General features: G+C 36.1%; 2 protein-coding genes across 3 annotated transcripts; one reads left to right on the top strand and one right to left on the bottom strand.

The window, feature by feature from the left end:
* Positions 1–234: 234 nt before the first annotated feature.
* LOC134753981 (large ribosomal subunit protein mL51) lies at positions 235–2,798 on the bottom strand. The gene is made up of 4 exons (XM_063690024.1): positions 2,586–2,798; positions 2,334–2,453; positions 567–714; positions 235–445 (listed from the first exon to the last, which is right to left on the bottom strand). The coding sequence occupies exons 1-4, from the start codon at positions 2,645–2,647 to the stop codon at positions 302–304; spliced, it is 474 nt and encodes a 157-aa protein (XP_063546094.1). The 5' UTR covers positions 2,648–2,798; the 3' UTR covers positions 235–301.
* Positions 2,799–3,884: 1,086 nt separating this feature from the next.
* On the top strand, positions 3,885–6,695 carry LOC134753964 (zinc finger protein 664-like). Of its 2 annotated transcripts, XM_063690000.1 has the most exons (3): positions 3,885–3,991; positions 5,390–6,228; positions 6,355–6,695. In XM_063690000.1, exons 2-3 carry the CDS (start codon positions 5,395–5,397, stop codon positions 6,544–6,546), a joined length of 1,026 nt encoding a protein of 341 aa, XP_063546070.1. In that variant the 5' UTR covers positions 3,885–3,991; positions 5,390–5,394; the 3' UTR covers positions 6,547–6,695. The 2 variants fall into 2 exon arrangements, with proteins under 2 accessions (XP_063546070.1, XP_063546069.1); XM_063689999.1 differs by having other exon boundaries at positions 5,390–6,695.
* The last annotated feature ends 3,487 nt before the right edge of the window (positions 6,696–10,182 follow it).

Below are 10,182 nucleotides of genomic sequence, written 5' to 3'. Positions count from 1 at the left end.
TGTGATGATCAACATGGAAGCGAAGCTTTCTACACACCAACCATCACATACAATACATACATATGTACCACCAACTGCAATATAAAACATTTACCTCTTTCTAGCAAGCAGATATGTCAGTGCAAGGATCTGAAGGACCATCAATGCTTTTGTTGTTAAAGAACGGTACAAACAAAGCTAAAAGAATGATTACTCTGTACTTGAAAAACTATGCAAAATCATTTAAAAAAAACTAGTTTACATACTACATTTATTATTAAACATATATACCTACACAGTTATTTGCATAATATACATTATTCTAATCTGGGGAATTCCCAGTCTTTGTTTTTCTGTTAAGTTTCCTATACAAGAATGACAGGCGTTTTTCTAGGTCTTTCCATTTCGTTGGCCGCATTGCTGGTTTGGCGGTCTTTACAAACATTTTCCTCTTCCTAAGAATGACCTGAAACAATATAATTAGCTAAATTAAACTTGTAGCTAGGAAAGTAACATGACAAGCTAGTTCCTACAGAAAAAGCAACATGCAGGATTAAATTCAAAGAGTTATTACATTACAGACTTACATGGTATTCTTGATGAGCTTGGAAGCCCCTGATCCATGCGGGGAGTGTATACAAGGTCTTCACTGGATGAAGGTCACCTTTTCCCAGAATATCTATGTAGTCATTTTGTCCAAATAGGGCTCTGCGCTCAGTCCAAGCATTTTTAGGTCTGTAAAATAAGACAAAGTATTTGTTAAATAAGTACATACTGTGTATCTTCTAATACGACAGCACTGTGCAGCTACTGGACAGTGTTGCCACATTAATAAATCGGCTTCCTACCCTTATTTTCTTCGTTAAAATTTTTGTGTCAGATTACTGGTTATGCCATTATATTATGTTTGTGACAGTACGAATAGATCCAAATCAGTTGTTTCAATCTAAATGCCTAAATTATCTATAAAATTTGGAACAGTCATAAGCATAATTTGATACTGTGTGTAATGTAGAGAACCTTGATCAATGAGGTAGTCTAGATATGTCTTTGGTTGCTCGTAAATTGCATCTAACCATATCCATTTTCTTGTGATATTTAGTATAGAATACACACTTGCCCTAAATAAAAATGAACCAAATATTTAACAACATCGAAAAGAAATGGACATAACTGCATACTTAATGTTAAAGTTTAAAAAAAAAGGTCATGTGATTACATGACATTATTTCTTTTTTTTAACTGACTTCCAAATTTCAAAAAGAGGTTATCAATTTGGTTGTATGTTTTTTTTAATATTTGTTACTGCATATCTCTGTAATTTCTGGAGCGATTTTGAAAATTTCCTGTTTTTGATTGTAAGTATATACATACAGATTGCTCCTGTTTTTAGGGTTCCGTACCCAAAGGGTAAAAACGGGACCCTATTACTAAGGCTCTGCTGTCCGTCTGTCCGTCCGTCTGTCCGTCTGTCTGTCTGTCACCATGCTGTATCTCATGAACCATGATAGCTAGGGAGTTGATATTTTCACAGATGATGTATTTCTGTTGCCGCTATAACAACAAATACTAAAAAGTATGGAACCCTCGGTGCGCGAGTCCGACTCGCACTTGGCCAGTTTTTATCAAAACGCAGTTCTGATGATGGGATCCATGAGGAATCGAGGGTACTCCTCAAATGACACCTTTAACAGTTGATGAGTTCCCTCGATTCCTCAGTGATTTTAGTATTTTTATCAACAAATCAAGCATTTAGATTTAAAAAAGTGACATTTGATGAAGTGGAACTGCTGATGATGATTTTTGTCAAGCTCAAGTTCTGATGATGGGATCCATCAGGAATCGATGGAATTCCTCAAATCTTAGAGGCATACATATAGAGATTTTTGTATTTTCATCAGAAAACATTGTTATCGCATTTGATGTATTGGAACTGTTGATGATGATCAGAATGAAACTCTTCAACGACCCATAGTACACGTTTGGCTACTTTGATTTGGACTTGGACTGGGACCCGGACTAGGACCCAGACCCGGTCCGGACCCGGACCTGGACTCGGACCCGGAGAGTTTGAACTGCGACTCTTACAGAACCGAAATGCTACTAGATACTTATCTTTACGTAATGTTACGTTCAAACCTAACCTAACTCACTTGAGTCGTGATTGTTTCACCGGAAGATCAGCGCTGGAAGTCGCCAGCAACATGCTGAGGTGAGACCATTTCGTGGCACTTTTTCTTTTTTATGTTTCTCTGTTTTGTATAATTTTCTATTTGTGTGTGCTAACAAATAAATTATTTATATTCTATTCTATTCTATTTTTAAACAAATAAATTAAATACATATAAGTTTACCTGTATTCAGGTATGGGCAGGGGTTTGCCATTGGATCTAGGCAAGAGTCCACCAGACCAAAGTTTTTCATCGTACCCATACCGTCTCACAAGCCGAGTCTTGTCAGCATGATACCTTGTTCTGAAAGAAACAGTTTTGATTGCCATGATTATAAGATACAATATAGCAAAAAATATTTTTGTAAGTACTAAAAATATTCGATAGCTAGTCGGCATATTGTAGATAATATTGCAAATGTAGTAAGAATCTAACCTTATCACGTTTATTGTAGGTCTCCAGAATGATTTCAATATTGTTGAGCCTATCCACTCCATCTCGGTATCACTAAACTATCGTTGCTAGCTTGTGTGGTATCAAGGTGTTCGAAAAAAACAAAAATATAATCTTTTCATACAACTCTTGGAAAAATTGGGAACGAAGGCAGAGCAGAGGCAAAGCGGGCTCAGGGCTGGCAGGGCTGGCTGTTCAGTGTCCATTTGTCAGTATCTTTTGACACCACACGTCAAAATGACAATTTGACACATATGTCAGAATTTAAGGTTATACCACACTGATACAGACTATAACAGACGGACGTACCGGACCTCAACCTTCGTACGATCTAAAGGCCCTCCACACTCATGCGCGAATCACGGCGCTAAGCCGTGAACGCGAATGTGGAGTCGATTTCGCTGAATAGCGAACTAGACTCCACACTCGCGTTCGCGGCTTCGCGCCGTGATTCGCGCATGAGTGTGGAGGACCCTTAAGGCAAAGAGTAGTATGAGGGTATGCGCGCACGACAGCGATTTTATATTGTCTCTCACATCAAGCCTATGTCACAGATTAATAAATCGTACCTATGTGTAAGTATGAAAGTGCGCGCATGTAGCGACGTGACAAGCGGGAGACTTTCTGAGGGCCTACCGCGAACCACGTTCGACGTGTTGCCTCCCTGTCACACTTACATACGAATTTACAAGTGCGACAGAGAGGCAACATGTCGAACGTACTTCGCGGTAGACCCTCTGGCCGACTGGCGACTTATTTGTCGCCCGTGCGTGCACTTGCATTGAAACCAATAGGGAAGGAGACAGTTTCATCACGGGCTTGTCTCCGAACCCGCGCCGCGGTCAGAAAAGTCTCCCGGGAGTAACGTCGCTACGTGTGCGCACTTCCATACTCGCCCATAGACTTGATGTGAGTGACAAAATAGTCGCGGCGACAAAAGTTGCTCGTGTGCGCACACCCTAATATAGTTTGTCAAAGGACTGTCTCATTTCAAACATAGACGGAGAGAATCATCATCATCTTTGTCTTACACTAGTACTAGCACCCAAAAAAAAAGGATGAGTATAGTTTTTTGTTTTTATTTACCATTTATTTACTGACAAGATTTGCTTGACCAACTATATATAGGAGAGAGTAAGGCATGTTCGATTGAGTAAAAGGGGTTTGCTACACATTCGTTAAGGACGAAGCTATGAGTGAAAGCGAGAAATATATAAGACCGGACCAAGGATGCGGTCCGGTAGACCCGTCTGTTGGTACTATTCAAAACGAACCAAACCTTGTCCACAGACAAGATAAACTTCAAAACTCTTACCTTACAACCAAACAAAATGGCCGATGTTCATTGAAATAACTTGTTGAAATTTTATAAGGAATTCGCCGTAAACGTATGTATTTCAAAGTTATTACTTAAACACTTTCCATGACCGTTTTGCTATTTATTACAACAAATATGAATAATAATTGCCCATGCGAAACCGATTCTAATAAGAATGTCTATCCACAATATAAATTTGCAAGTTTCTTGTTTGTTTATTCATTTATTTTATTATTACAATCTATAGTTTATTTATAATTTTGAAAAATGATGTCTCCTGTAACTTTACAAACCAACCCATAGAATAAAGCATGAATTAGAAAAGGCACGGTAAATGAGTTAGGCGCATAATTGCGTTGTTTACAGGCATGAGGACAACATTATTACTCAACCTATTCATCAGATTTCCGGAACCAGATATTTTATATGTGTCCCAATTCTTCTACTTATATGGCTTGTGTACCAACAGTTAAAGCTACGAAAAACGTTGATTCTGTAACCCAATAAGCTGCGTAATGGTGCACTTTTTCGATTCATAGTCGATTACGCAAGGGTGTTAAAATTTCATTGGGCGTGTGCATTGTTTATGTTTCTATCTGTAGTGATACTAGGTTTATTTACATACTTTATTAATGCTTAACAATATAATATTCGACTGCTAAGTTTGTTAAAGAAATATTATGTAAACAATAACATGTTTGCAATTTTAATCTTTGTTTTAAAAGTTATTTTGTTAAAAACAAAATGGCGCGCAATAGACGCTCTCTTTTCCTCGTTTTGTTGTCTCATGCTACAGATAAGGAATGATTTGAAGTAATGTTCTATTGACAAAGTATCATTATTTACATATGTATTTTTTCAACTTTTGGCCCTTACTTAAATATTCATAATGAAAGTGTAGTAGTAAATTTGCTTGAAATATTGAGGTCAAGGTTTTGTATGGCATAGTGTGTACTATTATTTACATAAAAACAGTTTACTGTATCGCACATCTGATCTTGTACTCAATATTTATTTACTATTTGTTTTTTACTCAATACAAATGGTACAAATATGCTACAATACTAATATTTTAATGAAATCTTTGCAACCAAAACAGATTTATTTAGGTAGGAGGTTTTCGTGTTTTGAGACAACATATGAATTTGGGTGAATCAACTTTTTAGTGTCACTTGTTGCCATGGTTATGGTTAGTAATCCTGGTTTTATGGTATTTATATTTACCAAACATGGAAGTTTTTGGTAGTCACAGTCTATTTAACCATGTCCATAATGGGCCTTCTAACAAAGGATGTTAGTAGAACATGTTAGACCAGAACATTTTTTCTAACAAACTGTACCACTTACCCTTGACAATGGGACAAAATAACAACACAAACAAATTTGATCCACTCATTTATTGCAATAAAGTAGATATATGGATATACTAAATAAATAGATGTTAAAATACTTTATTTCTTGATTTCAGTGAAAATGTCTAAACGGGATCAAAGTGATAGAAGTGAAAGGAAATTGGACTCAAGTGATTATGAAAATCTTATATCACAGCACAGTATATTTGAGCGGACTAAACACCAAGAGTTGCCCAGTTTTCCTGGGTTTTCTAATGCAGAAACTCAAACGAAGCCTGGTGACATAAAAGGTCAAGGAGTACAGTCAGCTTTAGGCCCATGGCACTATAATCCATGGTGGATGTTGGCAAGCACTTCAAGGACCACTCCATCCCATGATGATTTTTCAGAAAATAGTGACCAGGCTAAGGTTAAGCAGGAACCCAGAGGAGCACCATCCCCCGAACGTGATCCTTTAGGGGGTGACCTAGACCACTACAGAAGCACTGTGACACCACCTGTAGGATTAGACTCATTCTGTGATGATTGCTCAGATCCATTTTGTGATTCCAGTGCTGCAATCTGTCGGAAGCTGTTTCATTGTCCACATTGCAGAAAGAGCTACCCTACTATTCTCGAATTTAACACACATCTAACTGGTGTGCATCCTGCGCAAAAGCCATTCAGATGCCAAATCTGCTTGGAACCCTTTCACAAGAAATCACATCTGAGAAGACATTTAGATGCTAATCACACTCGCAAAGATGTAAACAAGTGTTCAGTATGTTCAAAGTACATCAAAGATAAGAGTAACCTACGTAAACATATGCAAGTCCATACTGGCAGAGTACCTCAGAAGCAGTTCAAATGCGATCTTTGCAACAACAAACGCTATATGTCTTTAGACAGACTTAACAACCATAAAGTGGTTTGCACTGGAGAGAAAGTGCTGAAATATTGCGATATGTGCCCAAAGGTATTTGACAACTCCAGGTCGTTAAATAGCCACAAGAAAGTCCATGCCCGAGAACTCAAGTGTGACAATTGTGGAGAACAGCTGCGTTCTTTGGAACAATTTACAAACCACAAGATGATTTGTCAGGGATCATCGGAAGCAGGGATCGGTGGAGGACTGAGCGGCGCGCCAAGCTCTGCCAGCTCTTCAGGCAACCGCTGCTGCACACAGCCTGGCCTGTGTGAGCATGACAAGCCTGCCTACCTCAACATCCCTGGCTATGCAGCTGGCAGAGTGCTTGATGCAACACTCTCATCATTAAAATCAGAATTGAACTGATTAAGCAGCCTACAACCTATACATGTCCATAAAAAGGGTATAACTAATTTCATTTTTTTACATGATTACCAAATAGTTGAAATGATGACAGTAAAAAATACTTTTCATGATTGAGAATTACACAAGACTGATGCAAATATCCCGCCTCACGACTTGCTTTATTATTACCATTTAAAGTTTAGAATTTAGTTAGTAGTTTAGTACAGTTAGATTAAGCGGTATAGCTACTTGATCATGTTCAAATACTGATAAAATATTGCAGTGGAGGAGATGAGATGACTCCTCTTGCTAGCATATATTCTTATATTATCAGTTTACATATATTTGAATGTGTTCAAATTGTTATCAGGCTATAATTTTATACCTTAAAATTAGTACACCAATAAGAAAATTGTTCCACGAGAAAGCTTTATTGATAGGGAATGAAACATTCAATATTCACATACTGATGTGAAACAACAAATATATTTTTGATTTGACTTTAACAAGCCTCGACTGATTTAGAGTTAAATTAATGTGCAGTATTAAGTTAATCACTTTTTTATTTTTCTATTTTAAAGATTAACTTTATTATTTGATAACCTTTAGGTAATAAGTTTTGGAAATAGATGGATGCTTTAGGTTAACCAAATGCTTAAATGTTTTGTAAAACTTCTTTAGGGCTCCATAAGTCAAGTATGAAGGCACGCAAACATGCGGCACCTAGCTATGGCGTAGCAGTCGTAAACAATTTACGCTTTTGTGTGCAATTAATATTTGATATAATGCAATATATCTCAAGAACCAAGAATTTCGGATAATTCAATTGACCAAATGTTACAAACGATTGCCTCTAGATGTGTGTTATGTTATGGCCCTACATATATACTCCAATCCAAAGACAAAAATAGAAACATTTAAGTTTCAACTATAATACTACTGTATTTCTAATTTGAATATTTTCTATTTGAATGTTTACTTTTAGACTTATTTTTGTTTCACAAAAAATTAGATAAGAAACTGTATAGTGCAATGAACCTTTGGCTAAGCCTTAAGCATATAATGGTTATAAAAATATATATCAATATGTTCTTTTTCCAAAATATTAATTTATTTTTTATTGTTACACACTTAATTATTAGTTGCTATGTATACTATACATGTGTCTATATAAGTAGATTGGTATGTTCTCTAAATCAGACATTGGCTACTGCTAAATGCAGTCGATGTAGATAGGTGCATTCAGCTCTATACAGAAGATGTACAACCGTACTCGCTGTTTGGGCAATTTGTTTGTTCATTCAAATATTCATTGTATCAGTTGATACATAAAAATCGTTTTTCTCTATTTTGCGTTGAGCATTAATATTAATACATTTATTAAGTTTGGCTACACTTTATTTTCATATGTATTAAATAATAAGAATAAAACTATACTTAATGTACAGCTAGCCTCATATATACATATACCCACCTTTTTCATAAATCTTATGTTTTATCCCTTTCTTGCAAATACATAAGTCAAAATGACAGAAGAAGACAAACGATTCATAGCTAATTCAGGCCAGTAACACGTTTATGAATAACGCCAGTAGTGTATATACATTTTCACCACACCAGCTGGTAAAGGCTCTCTTAATTGTTCATAAACTGATAAGAAAGTATCATTTTTAATTTTAAAACTAACACGGGACTTAATCGCGTACAAACTTACGTTTATTTATGGCCTGACGCTTCGAACGTGACGTTACGTTCGTGGTCACATGCAGACTGGCGAAGAATTGTATCAACATCTTGCCGCGCGGGTTTTGCGAACTACCCGCACTTGATCTTGATTATTAACTTGCTTGCTTGAACGCTAGGGTTGTCACTTTACCTACACACAACACTCACTAACACTCTCACACTCTTAAATAGAACAATGGCCATTACAGTGAGTCGATGTCTAAGTCGACCGTGAGGACAGACAGTTCAAAATATAGTGGTGCAAACTTTATTAAAACGAATATTTTTAACCACCACATTGCACATTTATTAACGAAAATTGCATAGAGCCTAAATTGCCGAGAATAACTTACGTCTCTATCCGATTTGATCAGTTCTTCCAGGGCCACTCTATAACATTAAATTAGTACATTGTGATACAAGTGTGCTAAGTTGGTCATTACACACGAGGCGATATTGTGCGCGCGAAATAAGAAAGCCGATGTGTATAATGACCAATGCACACGCGTTTCATACGACGTTTTTCAACACAGTTGCACACAAGAAAAGACACTTTCTACTATTCTTCTTTGTGTTAGGGGCTATATAAGGCTCCAAAGCCTATGTATCACTGCATTAAGTTCGCACGTGTATCGTACAACGTTTTACAGTACATATGGCCCTTTAAACTTTCGACATATGCACGAAAGTGCTCTTTTACGCACTAGTGCGAGAAAGTAGCACCATATGTACTGTAAAATATTTTATTATGTAGGTATTGAGTAAACGAGAAATTAAACAACTAAAAATGAACAGACATACTTTTCGTAGTTGTTTTGTTTACTTTATGCATAGTAAATGCTGGTCTACCTAAACATAAGTTGTATAATGATTTGATTTTCTTAAGTAGTTTACTGTTTTTCTACACAAATAACATCATTTTGATGGTTTATTTTTATTTGTGACCAAAAATATTACAAGGATCTATTCGCTGAAAGAGTGAAACAACCAAAATTCTATAAAAAATACAATAAAGTAGAAAAGTTATTGAGTTAATTTTATTTTTTGTTTGTCTGGTCCGGCTTGAGGCATAAAACTAACTTATTGTGTCGTAATGTCATCATAATCATACGTAGGTACAGGCGGGCGTTATAAACGTCTGTAACCTATCAGAAAGTGGAACCAAATCTCTCTAACAAATACAGTAGAGCCGAAAAGACTCTTCCGGTACAGGCCTTTTCAAGACGCCCACGCATACGAGGCTAAACAATACTTAATAGGGGCTTGGTAATCAAGACTCCCAGTCTTGCAATTTTTTTATAAATATTAATCGAATTTTGTTTGTTGATCTTTTAAATAAAAATATATATTGAGGCTTTTTTTATAAATATTCGTTTGTTATCTACTATTTACAATTGTTTAAATTCATATTTAGCTTCCGAGGTAATTATGTAGTAATTTAAGTTATAGTTTACATTGCAGTTAAGTACCATGTTTCGGTTCTGCCAATAGTTATTTGGTCTTGTATTTGGTAACATTAATCTAGAGTTAAAATTATCCCACCACCACTACCTAAATGGTTTTGATCAGTTGGTAATACAAAGAAAATGCTAATAATATGTATCATTGTGTATAGTGTGTAGCTAATTTGAGCAATGAGCAGTATCTAAATGATTGTTTCTTCACTTGAATTTTGTAATTGATGAGTTTGATGACTGACTTTTGCGGTTTTTTTTGTAATTTTTAACTAATTTTCACTATAGTATGTCAGCAATGCAGTTACAGGAAAATATGGCTACATTATGGTATCTGGAAATATACTCAAAGTCAATTATACATATATAGGTATAGCCGGTCAAACAAGTTTGTCAGTAGAAAAGGCGCGAAATTCAAATTTTCTATGGGACGATAACCCTTCGCGCCTACAGTTTTTAAATTTGCTGCTCTATTCTA

The sequence above is a fragment of the Cydia strobilella genome, chromosome Z (assembly GCF_947568885.1).
Source record: "Cydia strobilella chromosome Z, ilCydStro3.1, whole genome shotgun sequence".
NCBI lineage: Eukaryota > Metazoa > Arthropoda > Insecta > Lepidoptera > Tortricidae > Cydia > Cydia strobilella.
Note: the sequence above shows the minus strand (reverse complement) of the source record. Positions and strands in the feature narration are given on the sequence as shown.

Bases quoted from the DNA above. Each gene is read 5' to 3' on its own strand.
- LOC134753964 (XM_063689999.1), top strand. From the start codon at position 5,395: ATGTCTAAACGGGATCAAAGTGATAGAAGTGAAAGGAAATTGGACTCA.
- LOC134753981 (XM_063690024.1), bottom strand. From the start codon at position 2,647: ATGGAGTGGATAGGCTCAACAATATTGAAATCATTCTGGAGACCTACA. The intron at 2,454-2,585 runs GTTAGATTCTTA...TGTTTCTTTCAG, and splicing joins CCTACAATAAACGTGATAAG to AACAAGGTATCATGCTGACA. The intron at 446-566 runs GTAAGTCTGTAA...ATATTGTTTCAG, and splicing joins AAGCTCATCAAGAATACCAT to GTCATTCTTAGGAAGAGGAA.